At 43.4% G+C, this 20,408-nt stretch overlaps 1 protein-coding gene across 10 annotated transcripts in view; it reads left to right on the top strand.

Moving 5' to 3' along the window:
• The window catches only part of NBR1 (NBR1 autophagy cargo receptor), a 657,239-nt gene that overhangs the window by 447,616 nt on the left and 189,215 nt on the right, over window positions 1-20,408 (top strand). For all 10 annotated transcript variants that reach the window (XM_078645308.1, XM_078645311.1, XM_078645309.1 and 7 more), the window contains one exon: window positions 16,190-16,565. In XM_078645308.1, coding sequence (XP_078501434.1) covers window positions 16,190-16,565 — 376 coding nt within the window. The remainder of the gene's footprint in view (window positions 1-16,189; window positions 16,566-20,408) is intronic.

The following is a 20,408-nucleotide window of genomic DNA, read 5'->3' as shown; positions in this document are numbered from 1 at the left end:
TTATGTTTTTTGAATGACACTCTCCAACAAACGTCTTGCCTTGGTTTAGCGAAGATCAAAGACATGAACAATCCGTCCATACCTACACCTACGAGTATTAACACTTCAGGGTGGGAGGTCGACGTACAAAATATTTTGCATCACAACAGATCAGATCCAGATTTGAACAAATTGTTGCTCTGGCCCATAGACACAAATAACTGTCAAGATCGATTCCTGAACAAAACTCAAGGTTTCAAAATCAATAGGCCAGACCCAAGATATGTTTAAAGACAGCGTCCTGGGGTAATAACATCATACAGTGTAGGGAAGCTATGCCTTGATTGACTACAGATAGCTACACTACAGGATGTAAAACAACACTTATCTTTACTTAAAGATGGCGCAGACCTTAGGGAATTCTTGTTAGGACCAAGAAAACCGGGTCAAAAACATTTCATATATGCCAGTATATATGCTGCATATAAGGAAATATGGAGGATTACGCAAGCAGAGACCGCAGAACAAATACAAGAAATTGATCGTATTCATTTAGAGAAATTTCTCTGTAGTTGATAATGGGTTAACGACTGTCGTCCAAGATATATTAATTGGACAGCATTGTGTCTTCTGCCAAAGACATCATGGAACAAGACTTGGTCATGTTACAACATGGTCAGTCTCAGCTACGTTCTATCATGCCATTAGGTTGGACGCTCCAAAACTTGCATTCAGGCTATGTGCCTTGGCGTTTAATCAATACTACGTCATTGTTTTCAGAATTCAATCTCGCTGATAAACAGATCAAACTGGCACAAAGGGGTGCAGACTATACGGCGCTGAGCATTGAAAAACTGGAAAGATTACCATTTACAGTGGCAGAAAAAACAGCTACTGAATGGATTATGCATGTAACATGTTACAGAGAATTAGATATAACTGCTGTATTACTACAATTTAATTATCCTTTCTTGACGTTGCCGTCGGTATAAAGAGCCTTTAGTTTTGGGTCTTAGTCCTTCAAGATGGTAGAACATAGGACATCTTTTTTATAAAATTCGATAGGTATATGTTTTTAGGTCATTTATTTATTTATTTGTACTTTGCATCTTCCGAGTATGAAATATTATGGACTGCCATGAATCGCCCCTTGTGAGTTTTACTTTTCATATTCTTCCAAGTCAAAATTTAGTCCGATGTGTAGGCTTTTTATGCTGTACAGAATTTTTTTTACTACTTTACATGTGTCAACTGCGTTTACTGCTGCTTCATAAATATTCAAAATTTAATTGTAATTGTAATTGACTTATGCAGCACCTCTTTTTAATTGTATTTGCCTGTACTGTGAAATTTATTTCGGTCAGCATGACCTCAAAAGTACAGTTTCTTTTGAATTGAATTGACATGGAACATTCACTCTGCCGGTTACAATTTTCCTTTTTCAGTATTGCCTAAAACACATACCAGCAGGCAAATATGAAAGGTTTGGTAAAGAATACATCAAGACATCCTGAGATTTACCATATACACACAGATGTTGGAGTGGGGGACGTGAAGTGTTTCTTAGCAGTTCAAACTGTGAAAACCCACTAAGCGGTTCTCACCTTTTCCAGGGTATTAATTTACACGGGACCTGCGATGGTTCCTCTAACAACTTATGCTATCACCTGCAAGGTTCACCAGCTGCAGTGATTGATCCAATTTTTGGACAATTTTTAAATGGTAGTTACCTCATGTTGAACGATCACAGCTGCAGTGGCATGTGGCCAGGTATTCCATATCTAGTAACTGTGTCATCCAGGGTGACATGCTGTATGCAAGTATTGTTTCCACAAACCAAGACAGCCAGGGAGTCGCCACTTTGGCCTTCACTGAACAGCTCTTCTATACGAATTGATACTCTAAGCAGAATGAAAGCCATTCTTTTGCAAAAAGCGGTGCCACTGACCTTGGCCAAAGAAACCTATGATCTACAAATTGCAAGGTCTTCTGCCGCGATACATGTCCTTTTGAATACAAACTGCCCTATACATTTCTCAGAAATGTTAAGTCGTATCATAAACATGTCTGATACGAGCAGTATTGTACATGTATTTAAGACCGTGTTCTCCGGACTGTTAGCGCCTTTTCAAGCAGTCCTTGGAATAATTCCAAACTTCGTGCACTCTGTGTTTGACGGACTGCCCCTCCTTTTGGGACTCGTTGCAGGGATACTATATTTGCTCCTTCTGCTACGATATGGTAAGCCTAATCACCAGCGACACCCAGTTCTCCATGGAGACAACTCTACTGGCGATGAAGTGTTGTGAGCGCATCGTCCAAACTCTGGCGTTACCTAGTCTACGAGAATGAAATACCAGATGGTTTCTGTCATTCAGACCAATCTGGCAAGATTGCACATTGCCTGTTCTACGCTGCCTGCTATGCGCAGAAGAATGCTTGCTCGACACCTGTCTGACACTCCCATCAGTCATGCCAACGGATGTTGATACTTTGCTGGACCCCGTAACGGCCCATGCTCTGTGTTGTCCCCAACAGCTACCAATTCTGATGACGGCATTCATTGAGATTTACGAAGAGTTCGTGGGTACGGCGCACTGCTGGGTTAAGTTCAAAAGGTGTGTTGGATTTCAAAGGATTTGTAGTGGATTTCTAGGTGCACCGGCAGGTGGCGTTACTGTCCAAGAACGCTGAATATCAAATTAACGGGTTGAGTGCATTACCTCTCGTGTAAATGCATCCCTGCAATTGGGCACACTGATGATGGTTCGTAGTTGAAAGAACAACCGACTCCAAAAAATGTGGTGTTGTTGATTCACTGTTTAATAATAAATTTTTTGATTTGATAACTTCTCAAATTTTTCAAAAATATGTCCATTTAATCATGGTGCATGGTTGGTGATTCAGTTCAGGTTAGCCATGCGAGCTCCGATGCATTTCGGGCTGGGATTGCCCTTTATCAAGGAGCGCTGTGGAATAATGCAAGATTACGGGCTCATCAAAGATAGGCAAATGCAAATTACATAACATCATCCGTGATAGTGCTGGTGATATGAACATGTGACAATATATGACAATATAACGTGCAAACAAGTGCGCGTGTGAGTTGCGGTTGGGAACGGGGTGAAGTGGACCATGCATCACTTAATGAAACGGGGTGTTTGGGGTGTGGTGATGCTCTAAGTAAGAGACTACGAAAAAGATAAGCTGTGCCCCGTGTAAACGAGACTTACGTGTCAAGGTTGGATCCCAGTGTACGGGAGCCTAAAAGCGAGAAGGCAACCGTTAGTTGTTAAACGTAACTGGGTAAAACGCATGGATGGGATGCTCAAAGGCGGTGAAACACTTACGGTAGAAAAGAGGTTAATATCGCGTAAGCGGGCGTCTTCAAATAGCGAAGTTGAGGACGGCGGAGTCCATGTACTCCGCGCGGAATCAAACGGAGTGCTCCGAATGTGCTAGTTAAGTGAGAGGCCATCCTATATAACCGTTTCTATTCACGCACTCTTCTCCAGACACCCTTCACCCCGTTCCCAACCGCAACTCACACGCGCACTTGTTTGCACGTTATATTGTCATATATTGTCACATGTTCATATCACCAGCACTATCACGGATGATGTTATGTAATTTGCATTTGCCTATCTTTGATGAGCCCGTAATCTTGCATTATTCCACAGCGCTCCTTGATAAAGGGCAATCCCAGCCCGAAATGCATCGGAGCTCGCATGGCTAACCTGAACTGAATCACCAACCATGCACCATGATTAAATGGACATATTTTTGAAAAATTTGAGAAGTTATCAAATCAAGAAATTTATTATTAAACAGTGAATCAACAACACCACATTTTTTGGAGTCGGTTGTTCTTTCAACTACGAACCATCATCAGTGTGCCCAATTGCAGGGATGCATTTACACGAGAGGTAATGCACTCAACCCGTTAATTTGGCATTCATTGAGATCTCACAGACGCAAATTGCAACTGATGAGGTACGAGAGGAAACATCAGGCGCGAAGGTACCATCCAATACGAACATTGCTGATGCGACCAATGCGGAAGGTGATGCTTCACATCTATATGCGGTTAATCTTCTAAACGAGGTAATCCAACTTTCGCCTACAGTGGTAGACTACAGTTTGTCTACAGACATAGAAGATTTCATGTTTTCTCCAAGCCCTAAATCTGACTTTTGATTTTGGCACACAGTGTTCTGAGAGACTCTGAATTTGACCTTCATTTTTTCAAAACAAGCTACTAACTTTTGAACTTTTTCTTATGAATTATTTTTTTTTCAAAATTTGTATTTTTTAGTTTTTGGCACAAGTAATCAGCTTATAGTAAAACTATTCATAGAGAACAAGAATTCTTTGAACATTTCCAGAGACAATATTTGACCTTGTCCATAAACAAATGATTATGTAATCTGACATGAAATTGTTTTGACACCTTTTCTTCTGTATTTATGAGCCATTTCATAAATGTATATTTTCGTGATTCATTTATTTAGCATCAAATGTAAGTATATGCTTAGAATGAAACATTGCTTTAATGTTTACAGCACCAATGCATTTGTATGCTTACGACCAGTTAAGACATGTTTTTAGCACTTCATGTATAGATATATTTTAGATATGTTATCATGTTTAGAATTTAGTAACGTCGTACATACAAAAGTGGAGTGGGTGTTGTGTATCGTTTTAGATTCCGTATGAATATTCCCGATTCATGCCCTTCTATAAGTACAATTCACATTGCCCTTATAGAGGCATAGAAATCCGGTCCTTATTTAGGCATGGTCCATGCTACAAAAATACAGGCATGGCTACTTACATCCTTTCATCTAGGTCACAACGAGTTCTTTGAAAACCAGACTCTTAATCTTTAAGGACTTCCCCTTGGCTGGATATTGATTTCTCCAAGAACTCATTTATTAAGCATGAACATCTATTCCTTAGGGGTTCATTCATGACATTCATATGCCTGACTTTTATGTCAATACTGGCATTCCTAAACACCTTCAAGGTATAAATATACCTTCACTTGCTATGGCAAGGCAAGGTGCGGTTCGGCTACCTACTTGCATGACGCGGCTCCCCACAGCAAGTCCCGAAGGAAGTCCTCTCCCCAACTGACACACTGACCAGACGCTGTCATCCTCCACGCCGAGAATCCAGCTCCAGTGTTTCGGACTCCCCTAGAGAATCAAGTCCCCGGAAAGAGATACCAACCTCTCACATTTTAAGGTATGGAGCTGTTTGGAACCTAGAGAAGCCTTTGGCAATTCTTAGCAAAACAAAACTATAGCTAAAACAGCACTTACTTCTTCCCTCGTACTAGACTTAGGTTAGGTACACTGTGGTAGGATTATTTTAGAAGCACCAGTTGAGTATCTAAGTCTGTGTTATTTATGTATGTATTTTTATATATGTCATAGCAACAGACCATGCTATTACAGAGTTGTTTTATATTACTGTTTACGCTGTACGCATTATTCTTCGTATTCTGTCTTATGATTGTAGCAGTTCATATCTCTTGTATGAGAAAAAAGACTGTTCAATAAACCCTTTTTATTGAAACGCCCAGTCTATCTATTTCTCTCCACCTCTGTAGAAACGAAGCATACACGATTGACTGAGTGAAATAGTTATCTATTTTCATTTCTTGCATTAAACCAAATCAAACTAATGGTTTCAGGATTGTCAAAGTGCATGCCATTTTTGTAATTTACAACTCAAGGACATCCTGTCAATTAAAATAAATTTGACTATATGTTTATTTTAACCTGAACATATCAACTTTCTGCACCTTTACGGTCAAAAGTGATCTCTTTGGTAGCAATTTGTTACTTTAGTGTCTACCATCCCCATCACTGAAGCAACAGACTAATCCTACTGCAAAGTCAGAGCATCCTAATTCTCACTGGTCTTTAGGTAGATCAGTTGGAGAGGACAGTAGGAAGTTGGAAGGCGGATTTGGAATGAATGAGAACACTGTCCAGCTGAGCAGTGCTAGCAAGTGTTCTAATATGTTCCAGCAATCCATTTTCTGTGAACAACTATCTGTTCTGTGTGACAAGTATCACTCCCCTTCTGCAGGCAGATCCTTCATACATGTTCTAATCACTAGTGACAATGTATGGGACGCGAACTAAGATGTTCTGCGATGCATTTATGGTCCCACATTTCTGTCTCCAAGGTGGGAAGGGACCAGGAAGATGAGGCCTTACTTCCCCACTACTCCAACGTCTAGTGCAAATAGTACAAAAGAGTAGCTATTGTGCGGGCGAGAAGAGGCCACATGGAAAATTCAGTAGGCTTTTGATAGATCGACCTAGGCTTAGTGGATAGCAAAAGAGTGGGTCCAATAACTTCAGTCCAAGTGCAATCCCAACCCATGTCCCACCGCAACTCTCCTTATCTAGCTGTTCTTGTTACTCCATCATGCGTATCCACTTTGTCTTCAGCCCTCCAAAGCTTCACTGTCAAGTGCTACACCTCTACAGCTCCAATCTATCCAGATTTTCAAAGTCTGCAGTACATGAGGCAGCAAAGATCAGGATTGGATGTACTTTTTGGGGTACATGGTTGTGACTGGCAGCTCCGGTCAGATCAAAACAAGGAGAACTTCTAATGTATGCAGTATTTGGAGGTCTGACAGAGAGGCAGTCAGGCAGCTGGTCGACCACATTACCTCTAACCATTACTTCTGCTTCCTTATCGTTTGTCGATTTATATAATATAAGTAATTCTGCAAGGTTTTCTTCATTTACCTTCTCCCAAAATATAAAATTATATTTCCATAAATGCTGCTAGTACAATCAGTTTAACAAGCCCTTTACAAGTACTTAACATGTTTACCCCATGACAGAATTATAGGCAGATAAAAGTGCTGGTACTCTGCCACTAAATGTATTTCAGCAAAGCTGAGAAGTGCAGGTACTCTGCCTTTCAGGTAACTAAATGCAGGTACTCACTACCAGACAGTACCTGCCCATTTAAAGCACTGATTATAACCCAAAATCTCAGTACCCAATAATAAAACCAACACTTTCGTTTGGTAAATATCCTAAGGGACAGAGATGAAGCTTCAGTTAAACCTTGTGATGGAATTCACCTCAACTTCACAAAAAAGTACATCTGATCTCTAGATAATAAAAAATGGACCTGAATCACGGCTTAATTTTTTATGAAAGAAAGTAGGTGGTTCTACCTTTCCTAAACCCAGAACCTTGAAGACCGACTCAGTCATGAAAACAGAAAGTGTTTACAGTGCTGGTCGAAAGGACTGCATTCTTCGTGTACAGTAACAAGTGTGTATGTAGACTTAACACTTTATGTACACGTGCTGGTAGGTCAGTCAGAGTGGTGTCATTGTAATAAATACATTCAACAGACTAGGATCTAATCCACAGCCCTGTTAGACCGAACTCAAATTTCACTTTCAGTCATATTGTCACAGTGAAATACCTTAATTCCATCAATCCATTCTACATCCAATCCATAAGAAGTCTACCTGCAAATTCTTCAACTTATGAAATTCTTCAGGTACCAGACTGGAGCCAGAAAATTTCTTCAAGTGACAGCTCTCAGGCGCCTCCCGACTAGCGGCATGCAGCTAGAACAGCCCAGAAAGTGACCACACCATCCGACATATGCTGGCACACTCCATGCTTTACTGACACGAGTCTGGAACATTTTTTCGGTGTTCACATTCTATTTTATTACAAGCATTTTCAATGATAGATCTGGCTTATGAATGAAAGTACATTTCATATCACAATTTGTTAATAACAGTCAATAAGGTTTCATGTACGCACTGTCATTTTGCTCTCTTGCATCCATTTGTCAATTCAGTAACTCGTTCTTCCATTCACCCTCTGACACAAACACAGTAAAACACACACAAACTCAACAATGTATGCAAGGTAAAGTAAAAGAATACAGGTAAAATACAAGAAAACATGCCACCTTCTAAACACAGTGGCACATGTTTGCAATAACAAAATTAAAGAGCAGATGTCCATCTTGCAAAGATATTATAAACAGTCTATCATTGTTTTAAAGTTCAAGTATGGCTGACACATTTGGAACCAACATGTTGGTTATCGCAGACTGGTAAAACGATGGTATACTATGGACAACATCATTCCGTAATGATCTCCTCGTTTAGAGGACATGTCCATGTGCAATGTGTCACACTCCAAAGGAAATAAGCAGGAAGCAAGCAACCGGTTAGTATTGTCTGGAGAGCTGTAGTATCCTATTAAGAAATAATAAAATATAAAGAAGAGAAGCAAAGATTTGAAAGTAGAAAATTCAAAGCTAAAGGACTGGCCAACCACCCTTATACTGAAGTGCACTCATTGGCAGGTTCATATACACGTGTGATCAAAATATTTCATCATTCACTAGGCAAAAGAGCCAATGATTGATGCAGACTGAATTATTACCCCATGCAGGTCACAGTGATGGATAGAAGCAGAATGTAAATGACACTCAAACAGACCAAAGGCAGAACAGCGTGGATCCAAAGGCCTTTAGCTGTTGTAAATGGCTTAGCATCATAACCAACTGGGCCATCCTGTACTCCGCATAAGGGTTCTGACAAGACAACCATCAGGTTTACAGTTATAAGATGACTTACCATGCAACATTACAGTTGGCAAAGCAAAGTTTCAGTGGGCAAGCACTTTACATGTTTAATCAATTTCTCTAAGAGGGCCTAACAAGGATTCTGACAGTACAAATCTCCTATGCCCACGGTTTGTCAAAGGGGTAACCTCCACCAAAATGCTTGCCTACGATAATAATCTGTTATGTTCCATGTACCTAAACTTTTTGTAGGCTTCAATACAGACTAATAACAGTCCAACCTTAATTGGCTATTGACCTTAACATGTGCCTTTCTGTAATCTCCCTATTCCCGGGATCGAGAAAACAGTACGAAACCCACGGAAACAACAAGTTGTAGGTATTGCTGTTATGTTCTTGTTTAATGTACACAATAACATACAGGAAAAGGTAACTAAAGAAGATGCGATGAACAGTGTCGCTAATAACAAGTTTAAATCATACGATACCCATCAGTCGCCTGCCCTGTTCCCAGGAGGGCCAAGGTCCAACCGTTCTCTGCAGAAACACCGGTCCCGGTGTTCGTCCAACAGAGGACACCGTGATAAGTAACGGCCGAAAATGCCGTTCGTGTACGACTGATGGGGTAGGGACTGTAGACGGGTGTAGGTTAGCACGAGAGACAGCGTCCTTGCGCTGTGCAGACACTCGACTCGGGAACGCCCAGCCGGGCACTCTACCGAGGGGTCTGGAAAGATATTCAAAGTCCAAACCAGAGACGCGGCAATCACCTATGGTTTGTGTCTCTGTCACACAATCCGCCTAGGGAGCGTAGAAACCCAACGCTCAACCCAGACTCCGCTGCATTGGAACCGAACGAGCAGCCGCTCGCTTCCTGCAACTAGTTCCTGACTCCAGAACAGCGGGACCGCTTCTTCGGCAGATGCAAGGTTCGGTGTCCCCGGGTAACAACGAACAGCGGGACACAGCTTAACGGCCGGCAAGAATCAAAATATCCGACAGCGTTACCGGCGTCCTCTGCATCTTAAGTACGCATTTCTGTGTACGCGCTGTTCGCGCCAGGCATGCCGGATCATGTGGTTCCTTGTCCACCCATGACGCGGTGAACGGCGTCTGATTCGGCTGCTGTATCCCGAGGTGACGCGCCGCGTCCCGGGGATTCTGACACTTTCACAATCAGTATGTCAGGCCTGCTGAGTTTACCATTAGCTTTCATTATAAACAATCAAGCCTATAGCCCTTATCATTTGCTTGTCATCGTAAGTAATTCAGGCTTATTATGTTCAAAAGGCAAACATCAGGTATACTGTAACAAAGTTACAAATAAGTTAAAAAATGCCTTTGTCAAAACAATAAGCAATCCCTACCTCTTGCCTGATACAGTAATCATGTAATAAAATGCCTGCATACAGTCTTTTTAGCACAGTGTAATAACAATCCACAGTAAAAAGATTTTACTTTTCACATTAAGTTAGGCCTACTTACTTTGTTATAACATTTCATTATAAAGAGATCATATCTAAGGAATCTGATATACTTTTTCCCAGTGAACTTATAAGACCTTTACCCTATACCAATGGCTTGACAGGATATGAAACCCAGGCCTACTGAAGTTCGCAGAAGCTGGCAAAGACATGCGCAGGAACTGGCAACCGTCATGCATACGTTTATATATTTACAAAAGAACAGTTGGCAAAACAATATACAGCTCCTCCCTTTAGGGCTTTGCAAGAATCATCGCAGTGGATGCCTACTCCCAGAGTTTATCAGAGTCTGTGACAAACACCATAACCTTTGCCTACATTGGTAATCTGTGAGATTACATTTAACCACATACCTTTCTATGGGCTGTAACATAATGTGGCAGCAATCCACTGTTAGAGGCTTACTGGATTTACCATATGCTTTTCACAGTAAAGAAACCAGGCCTATAGTAATAACTTTTCATAGTTAACAGGTCAGACATATGTTGTCAGGCATAACATTGAAGCCTATAGCTGTTATCCCTGGAGGTTTATGACTGCCTGTGGAGGGAGGGGTGTAAATAAGGCTCTAGAGGCTTTTCTAACCTGCGTTTGATGGCTTCGATTTAATAAAGTGATGAATGGAATGCTTGAATTGATCTTCGCCACTGGTAATTACTCGGGCTGCAGCCCAATCCATTGTTATTTTGCCCACCATGTCTCATCAGTTTTGCGCCCATCTATATGCAAATCAGTCTTGACCCTGCTTCAGTCGAAACAGCCCAGCCATGGATTGGGAGGCGGCTTGAGCATTTGCCAGCGGCTGAAATTAATTCAAGCATTCCATCCACCACCTTGTTGTTTTTGCATTTGACACCCTAAGTGCACCGGATATACCCAGACTTGAGTCCCGGGCTCACTGTGCCACTGGAACCAAGCTATACTTATCTAAAGAGCTCTAACTAGAGCAAAACCGTTCCTAGGTTGCTTGTGCTTCGGTTAATGGAGGACCTGTCTGGCAGTTCGGGTTGACTGTTCCCATTAGGAGCAGAGTGAAGACTGACTTGGATATGACTGTGTCCTAACTGAGGTGGCTTAGTAGATGAAAATCGATGGATTGGGATGCGGCCTCTGTGATTTCCAGTGGCTGAGTTAAATTCAAGCATTCCATCCTTCACCTTGTTGTTCTTGGGCTTGGTTTTAAATGCATACAAAAAAACAAATTCGAACAACCAAAAAAATAGATTTAAGTGAAACCTCCACATGTTTTTGGAAAGGTCTTCTCTATCACTCCAAAATTACCTGGGGGTGGGGAGGGGCCATGCTCTTGGCACCAAAAGGTTTTCGGGTCGATGCCACCAACGCCTCACCCGGCCATCCACAACTCTCCTGAGTTGTAGCAGGCTGCTTCGCCAATTCTGGTGGTATCCACCAGTCTTACAATCGGTCATCTTCTTCTCCTTCAGTGTTGTTTGCTTCTGCCGTGACCTCTGCCCTCTCGCCTCAATGCTCCTATGGCATCCCGATGGTACGGTCTCCACTCTGGCTTCCTCGGTTTCCTTGGTTCCGTCTCAGCATCCCTTGCAGGGCAGGTCTCTTTCATCCATCAGTCCTCGATTTTCTGCCCTTTCCGCCTCCACACCTTCCTTCTTATCTTGTTTCTGCCTCTATTCTCTCTAAGGCTCTGCACTCCTCCTACTGCAAGTGGGAGTCCAGCATTACTTTTTCCTGTCTTTTTCGTCTCCTCCTCTTCCTTTCCTCTTTCTGTGTCCTTTTTCGCTTTCAACCCTTTTTTATGTCCCTGCCCAATCTCCAACCCTTTCCTCACTAGTTGTTTTGTTTCCTTTTCTATGTGACGTTCAGACTGAACCTTTGCCGAATCGGGACCCTTTCGAGGTAGGTGCTTGCAGCTACTCGCATATCCCTCACATCTCCCGTCCCTTACTTCCTTCATAGGAATAAACATTTCCTGGGATATCGAGAAAACAAATCAGCATTCACCTGTTCCTAGCCTTTCCTGTGATGGGTGGTAAATCGAAAGGGTTGTAAGGCCAAAAACCATCTCAATATTCAAGATTTGATGCCTTTGGTTTTTTGACATCCACTCTAAGGGTGCACGGTCGGTATATAGATCATATTCCTTTCCATGTAAATAATGGAGGAGACTTTCAATGGGGAATTTTATGGCCAGACCTTCCTTTTCGACTATATCATTATTGTGCTCTCTAGGAAACCGTTTACAGCTAATATACGGAATAGGGTATTCTCACCCTTCTTCATCTATTCGGGCCAACACCACCCCTAAACCCACCCCATAGGCACTTGTCTATAAAATCTTTTTATTTTAGAAGTCTGGGGATTGTAGTATTGGATCAGAGGAAAGTAGTACTTTTAATGTTTTGAAGACCCATATAGTTGTGGAGCAGCGTTGTTTTAATTCCTTTTCGGCCCCTGGGGTTTTCATCAATAAATCAGTTAAAATGGTCACCCAGTGTGAAAAGTGGGGAATAAAAGGGGAGTAATACCCAATAAAACCTAAAAAAGCTCTGAGATCCTATTTAGTTTTGGGGAACGGAGCTTCTGCTATAGTAGTTTCATTTAGAGGCTGTATAATCCCTTTATGTGTCAAGCACCCTAGATACTAGATTTGTCGGGCCGCCAAATTTCTTTTTTTCCAGATTTTCCTTTAATCCTGCTTCTTTGAGGGTTGCTGGTATGGATGGTAAATGTTTTAAATGTTCTTCATATGATAAACTATGTCTTATGCTGTCATCTATATAGTCAGTCTCATATCTTTCATGTTTTCTAAGTAACGTATTCATCATTCTTTTGGGTGTATTGGGATTGGACAAAACCCATTACATAAGTATATGGTACTGACATATTGGCCTTGTCCTAGTCTCTCAATCATCTTGTCAGCCCGAATGATAGGATAGGTGTCGAACTTACATATTTTATTTACTTCTCTGCAATTTATACCAAAATGCACAGATCCATTTGGCTTTGAGGCAAGCACCACGGACAAATCCCTTTTGCTTATGGAATACTCTATTACTCCCAGCTTTAACATATTTTATAACTGATCTTCAAGGGCTAAGCATTGGACCTCTGGAATTCTGTATGGTTTTAATTGGATTATTTTACCGGATTGTCATGATTGTATGTTGTATTACATGCATGCAATCAGGAATCAATTAAAATAATCCAGGATAGTGTTTTAAACATACTTGAAGCCATCTTGTTGGATCTAAACTCAATTCAGAAGTAATACATTGTACTTCTTCCTCTGTGTGCTGTCCCTAATCCATATAAGGTGGGCAACGCCCTTCCCTTTTAAAAAAAAGATTCACATGATATACATAGGTTTCCTTTCTCACATGGTTGCTCTCCAGTCTGTACATCACGGAGGTCACACTTTCAAAACTTTTAAATGGCTATTGGCACTGGCTTGGCCTTTTATTTTCATTAAATGTTAATAAGAGCAACACATAGTCACACAGAGAAAACTGAGTTTTGCTGTGTTATCGTATAAACCCTTTTGTGCTTGTTGACTCTCCATATCTCCCTTACCTCCCTTAGCCTGGCTTTTAATTGGCTTACATAGTCTAATCTATCTTTGAGTTCCTCTTTCTCTTGCATTCAGGCTTCCTTGGCCACATTGAGCAGGGTTTGGGATTTTCTTCTAAATAACAATTCAATGGAGAAAACCCTGTGCTTTTCTGCTCGTTGCACCTCATGGCAAATAGAGCTACAGGTAACATCAAATCCTATTTTCTTTTCTCCAGTTCCAATAATTCTTAAGAGTGAGTTTCAGTGTGGAGTTATACCATTCCACCTGTGTAAGAAAGTGTCCTCTTTTTGCATGATTGCCCCCACTTTTTTGCTAAACTGATGATGTACTTCAACTGAATGTGCCCTGGGCTCCTGCTAAACAAGTACCCAGGGCCTATGTTCTTTCCCTAAAACTGCATTGAAAATAACACCCAATTGGCACTCTCTGGCCACAGGTCAGCCCCTTGTAAATGGTACCACAGGTTCCAAGGGCACTGTGGCCATAGAAGGAGTCTAAGGGATATAGCACTTACTGTGCCACCCTTAGAGGCCGCCCTGAACCTTTACACACACACAGACTGCCTTTGCAGGCTGCGTGTTTTGGTGCAGAACAAAGTGAAGAGTCGACATGGCACACATCCATGTGATCCATGCCTACAACCCACTTCCCTGGCATAGATTAGCCACCCTTCTAGCTGGGTGCACTATACCAGTGGTGAGGGTACATCACCCAGGGAAACCAAGTCCACCTGCCCTGGAGCCTGGAGTGCCAGTGCCTGCCTGCTTGACAAGACCAATGTGCTCTATGAGAAAGAGGAGAGTGTTGGAGGGAGGGCACTTCAGTGTGGAACCCCACAGAGAGGATTCCCTGTGCGCGGCTACCAGGAAACAGCTGTGCACTGATTGGGTCGTTGCCCGTATGCCAGGAGAGGGCTGCAGTGGACTGAGCCATTCATCAATCGCTGTTCAGGGAGCACCAAGCCAATGCTGCCTCGTTGCGATCACCCATTATGCCAGAGAATGCCACAGTTGAAGTAATTGTGTGACCAGCAAGCCAGGACTTGTGAACGCCTTAGTGGCCATCCCATATGCCAGGAGGGTGTGCTGTGGTGTGGGTGATTACACGTAGCAGGATTGCGGAAACCCCATATGCCAGGAAGAGCTGCCAGCACTAAATTGCCAAAGGGTTTGGGCTGTTGCCCAGCATAAGAATGAGGCTGTGATCAGTGGGTCGAGCCCCACGCATCGAATCTGCCCCTCATCAACCCCGAGGACCTTGGAAGATGCCAAGGAAGACATCACCCCATCACTGACCAACCCCACCCCCATGTTGGAAAGACCGACTTATCGCATCTCCACAGACTGATAGCACCTTTGATCATTGGGGAAAGCCAGCAGCGCCTGTCGGGAGAGAGCATGCACCTGCTGCCTCATATAACACCAGTAACTTAACTTCACCGAACAGGATCTGAGCTTGCTACGGCCCACTGTCAGGGCACCTGCTGTCACGCTGACCGCTGCCGTGCTGCAGGAGCAGGTAAAACTTGAATCGGACCTGTTAGGCCCCAGGGGACTCTCTGTCAAAGGTGCTACAGCAAAATGGACCTTTTTCACTAACTCTTAAGAGTCAACTTTTGAGTACAGCCTACTATTCGGTAGATGCGGCCACAAGTGAATGGGGAATAATCCCAACCACATTACAAGGAAGTGGGTGGGAAAGGGATTTGCCTGTCAAACACTAGAGCCCCGACCTCAAGGTGATTGTGCTGTTGCTTACGAATGTTGTTATTCCTTTTGTGTGTTTTGGATTAGAAATAAAATATTGCTGTTTTCATACAATCAAGAATTTGACTGGATATAGATTTATCGATATTACTGCGTACACTTTGAGTTATGATTTGTGTTCACTAATCTGTATAAACCAGTGAAGTAAAAAAGGGATTATATTCCCACTGCCACTTTGATTAGTAATTTCCCCTTATATATAATTGGCAGCAGTTTAAACTAATTTGGTGGAAGTTATAGCACTCCACCACCAGTGTCTAACTTGAAGCTGTCTTTCCTGTCCAGTGATGATACAGCTGTACAGTCCCATGGTGAGTGGCTGGCCATTGACCATATCAGGCAGTATTGTGCTAGCCACTCCTGTTCACAAATCGGGGAATTGTAGACATACATTTCTTAACTTGAACCACTTGGATTAAGTCACATGAACACAAGGATTTATAACAGGAAAGCTTATGAGTGTATACTTGTTGTTTGACGTTTGTGGAACGAATTTATCATCCTCAAATTTCTCACATCAGTACATTTACAACTATTATATGTACATGTGTAGGTACTATATCCAAGACTTGGATATATAATTAAAAAGAAATTAGTAGTTGTAACATAAACTAGAACATGCCTTTTAGATATATGCATATTTGAAACTTTTTTTTAACTGCCATTATACTTTACTGTCAGTCAAAAGAAGATATCTTAATGTGAGTTCCCTTGGAAATAATAGTAGGTCTACAACTGTTCTTTAGTAGTATACAGTTTTTATTTGTACTTACTGTTTTATCTCTGTTCTGTTCCCATTTTCTCTTTTTATTTAGAGAAAATAGAAATGCCCAGTGAGTGGAATGGCAGTGACGAGCACAGTAATAGCCACCCTGAAGACATAGATGATGGTGACGATAATTCCAAGGATGAAGTGCAAAGTCAAGGTTCGTCTGCCTCTTCAGAAGATTATTTCATCATACTACCAGAGTGCTTCGACACCAGCCGTCCCTTAGCAGAGTCCATGTACAGCTCTGCCATGTCTCAGTCTGAGATAGAAAAAGGGGAGACTGGAAAAGATTTAACAGATGATGATAAAAGTGAAACTCGATTACAGGTGCATAATATCAACGATATTCTTACTACTTCCCAGACTCTGGATGCAGTACCCTTAATGCCACAAGTGGTCAGCCTTCCGCCACAGCTTCAGAGGTATGCCTTAAACCTACTTGAATTTATATTGCTGTTGGAAGTCTTATGGGTTCATTGTGAATTGTGATATTAAAAAGTACCCTATGCATGTGCGTGTGTGTGTGTATATTGTTCAATGAAGAATGAATAAAAACAATGAATTTAAAAATGCTTGTGTTTGTGGCATGTATACCTGCAGATACACATGCTGTGCATACTCTCCTGCCATCTGGTGTTTGGCTCAGACGTGTACAACTGGTTTTTGTAAGAAGTCTTTTGAGTCAGGAGGTATAGTGACTCCTCCCGTAGACAGTATTGCGCATGTATATGGACTCCATAGTTAGATTGTTTTCTTCCGCCATCAATTTCTGGTGTGCTTTTCCAAACCTCTGAGGCTGCACCACGTGGCAGACTGTCGGGGGGTCCTCTCATCAATAGTTCATCAAACAATCTTCGTATCTATTTTCTTCCCTCAATGACCCCGCATTCGACCATTCTGCATTGAGGGTGATCTCCTTGGGCAGGGTCGCACAGCCGAGCCTTCTTCAGAATCGCTCGCCTTCTAAAATGATTGCAGAGTATTGCAAAAGACACCTTTTAGATACTATCCACAGTGCTACTCCAAATACTCTTGGACAGACCAGCACACAGTCTGCAACCTGTGTCTGTCAACAGACAACAACGAGGCTTCATGCTCCACCTGCCTTGCGTTCAGGTCCAAGAAAACCAACAGGAATAGTTGGGGTCGACACCTCAAACGACCTTGCATGGAGCAACAATGGGAAGAGGAAATCCCTGATATCTTCCGGGAAGATGTTGAACAGGAGGAAGTTGAAGAGAAAATCGACACCAGCCAAGTAACTGCGTTCAGCCCAGAGCCAGAGTTATTATTGGAGTCAGAAGAGCTGGTTCCACAGCCGGCTTCAACATAATATGGCATTCAGGCAGTAATTGCCACATACTGACAATGCAGTCTCCATCCCTCTGGAAGTCGGACTTCGAGACCTCATTCCAAATTGGCCTGACTGCCATTGCTTTCAAGCTATTGCCCGCACTGATCCGAAAGCTGCGGAGTTGACGTTGGTGCCTTCTCCGGCACAGAGTTAGCACCCTAAGAGCAAATGTTCCACAGGACCTGTTACAAGTTGGGCGTTTAATTCCGCCCTATGCGTAAATCCCTGTTTATGCACGGGTTGGAATAACAAGTTTGGTGTTATTTAACACATCCGATAATTATTGGATGCGTTAAATAGCCCAACCTTCGTTAAATTTCAGCATGTCAAATCGTTGTAGTTATTTGCCAGGTGCGATAAATAGCACCTTCACTTGTAAGCAAACCCTCGGCAGGATAATTTCACCTAATTTGGGCAGGCAAGTTTGGTTGGCTCTAGCAAGGTCTGTAGTATGCCATGAGGTAAAAGGAGTGAGAGCAAGCCATAGCGTATCTTTAACAAGAGTTATACAATTCAGGGAATGGCTTATCCAGTTTATTAAAGCTACTCAAGTAAGCTATATTTTTAATGTTTAATGTAAGCTTATAGTGATGCGAGCCTCGGTAAAATTGCTTTTTTTTACTTTAGATAGACAGTGTCTAAGACTGCAGATAATCTAGTTTGCTAGTAGACTTGGATTTAGTTAAAACAGAGAAAAGGATTGCATCAGAAATCATGTAATCAGATTGCAGGGATCAATGCTAATGTTCGCTTGTGTGTATAAAATTGTGACCCACATATGTCCCTCCCAGTGTGGAATGGATTCATAACAAGAGGCCCCTTGATTCTCTGCTCCCTGTGATTGCTAAAGTCTGTGAAAGAATGGCTAACCAGCAGCTCACCTCCTTCACTGAACAGCATGGCATTCTCGACGCTTCACAATTGGGCTTCAAGGCCACTCACAGTACTGATTCGGCCCTTGTGGAAGTAGCAGAGGCTGGGATGCTGGGGGCAGGGCCGTCTTGGTCCTGCTGACCTCTCGGCCGCTTTTGATACTGTCCCCCATTCACTTCTCCTTGCCCTTTACATAAGCTTGGCATCATCGGCACTGCTTGGAAGTGGTTAAAAATTCTTCCTGGAAAATAGAACTCATTAGGTTTGGATTCCCCCTTAACATACCAAGATTTGCTGACAGGGGTCCCTCAGGGGTCTATTCTTAGTCCCTTGCTATTCAATCTTTATATGACCCCTCTTATTCAGCTGGCTGAGGATCTGGGTGCCAAAGTGGTTGTCTACGTAGATGATACGCAACTCTTGTTCACCTGGAAGAAACACGAGGCTGACACCTCTCATGTCAAGGCTTGTCTGTCTGCGGTTTTCATCTGGATTGTGTCGCCTCAGTTGAAACGTAACACAGACAAGACTGAGATTCTCTTCTTTGGGTAGTTTCCCCCTCTGTTTTGGCATCACTTCTGGCCGACGGAGACTCCCTGCCCTTCCCCTTCTGGCCATGCTGTGAAAAATCTTGGCTTGTGTTTTGATGAGAAACTCAGTTTAGGTAACCAGATTGGCAAACTTACTGGCACTTGCTTTGGTATTTTAAAACTTCTTTGCGGATTTCTGCCACTATTGCATCTCTCTGCTAAAGAAACGGTTATCCGTGCTCTGGTCACCTCTCGCATAGATTATGCAAATGCACTTTATGCTGGTTTGCCTGGTTACCTTCTGGACAAACTACAGGTGATTCAGAATGCTGCTGCGCGTCTCCTTCTGGATCTTCCTAAGCACTCCAGGGTCCGGCATCACTTTTGTAATCTACTCTATCTGATAGAGACTACTAGCCGCAGATTCCTTAACGTAGAATTTTCCCCAAGCGTGAGACTGGATCTGGACATTTTTCTTTGCCACAGCATCTATGCGTGCTGAGGGCGGTACCGCGTAACTCCGCCCTGATGTCGTCCCCATGCATGGCGTCAGCGAGGTCATATAACCCCCACCCCGGTGCGCTGACATCAGTTTTTTCTTTTCCGCGTACATTGCGGATCCGGATCGTGTGCTGGCCTGTTTTCAGGCCTTCTCTTTCACTCTTTGCATTTCAGAACAGTGTGTGAATGCCTTCGGGCTTCAAGACGTGTACCTCCTGTGCATGTCAGACGTCGTCGATGGACCCTCACCCGATTTGTATATGGTGTCTGGGCCAGCACCATGACTCAACGGACTGCGACACCTGTCAGCACCTCAAACCGAAGTTGCGGCGGGAGCGCCGGATGAAATTGCTGTTGCCTCGCTTATCCAGGTCGGTGTCGTCCCAACGTCCGTCTCCCCCCATCGGTAACCAGGAGTCGCCGGTTTCGGCTGCAACATCACCCTTAGCCAAGACTTCAAGGGCGCCGCTCGCCGACTAGTAGATCCTGCAGCTTGTCCCTGAGGCCCTGTCCTTCGGCGGAGGGCACAGGTTGCCCCCGGGACGTGCACCCTCGCCTGTCGCCATCCTATCGCCTTTTCCGGGCGTTGGGGCGACTAGGGCCCAAATAACAGCCTACGTGACGGCTCTGCAGACTTCTTTGGCCCCTCCTCCTCGTCCTCCTGAGACGTCCGCGGATCCCTTGCCTTGCACGGGGCCTTCCGCAGAGTCGCCTGTGGCTTCTGCCCCAGCGCGGAAGGTTTTGGCTGCAGGTTGCAGGAGGGTGGTGTCGCCGAGGGGTAGTCGTCTGGGGCTCACCTCTTCGACACGTGGCGTCCCTGTTTCGCCGCAAATCCCTACAAGGCTACCTGTGGCGTCGCAGGAGGTCGCCGAGACTCGGGGTTTGTCCCGAGTTCCCCTCGCCCCTCTGAGCAGGTGGCTGCCTCACCAGAGGCCAAGCTGGCGCCGAAGGCTTTCCTCCCCGGCCCTGGAGTTGCTGCGGGTGGAGGTGGGGACTGGGGTGCTTTC

The sequence above is a fragment of the Lissotriton helveticus genome, chromosome 5_1 (assembly GCF_964261635.1).
Source record: "Lissotriton helveticus chromosome 5_1, aLisHel1.1, whole genome shotgun sequence".
NCBI lineage: Eukaryota > Metazoa > Chordata > Amphibia > Caudata > Salamandridae > Lissotriton > Lissotriton helveticus.
The sequence above is the reverse complement of the archived record's forward strand: the minus strand, read 5'-3'. Positions and strand labels throughout refer to the sequence as shown.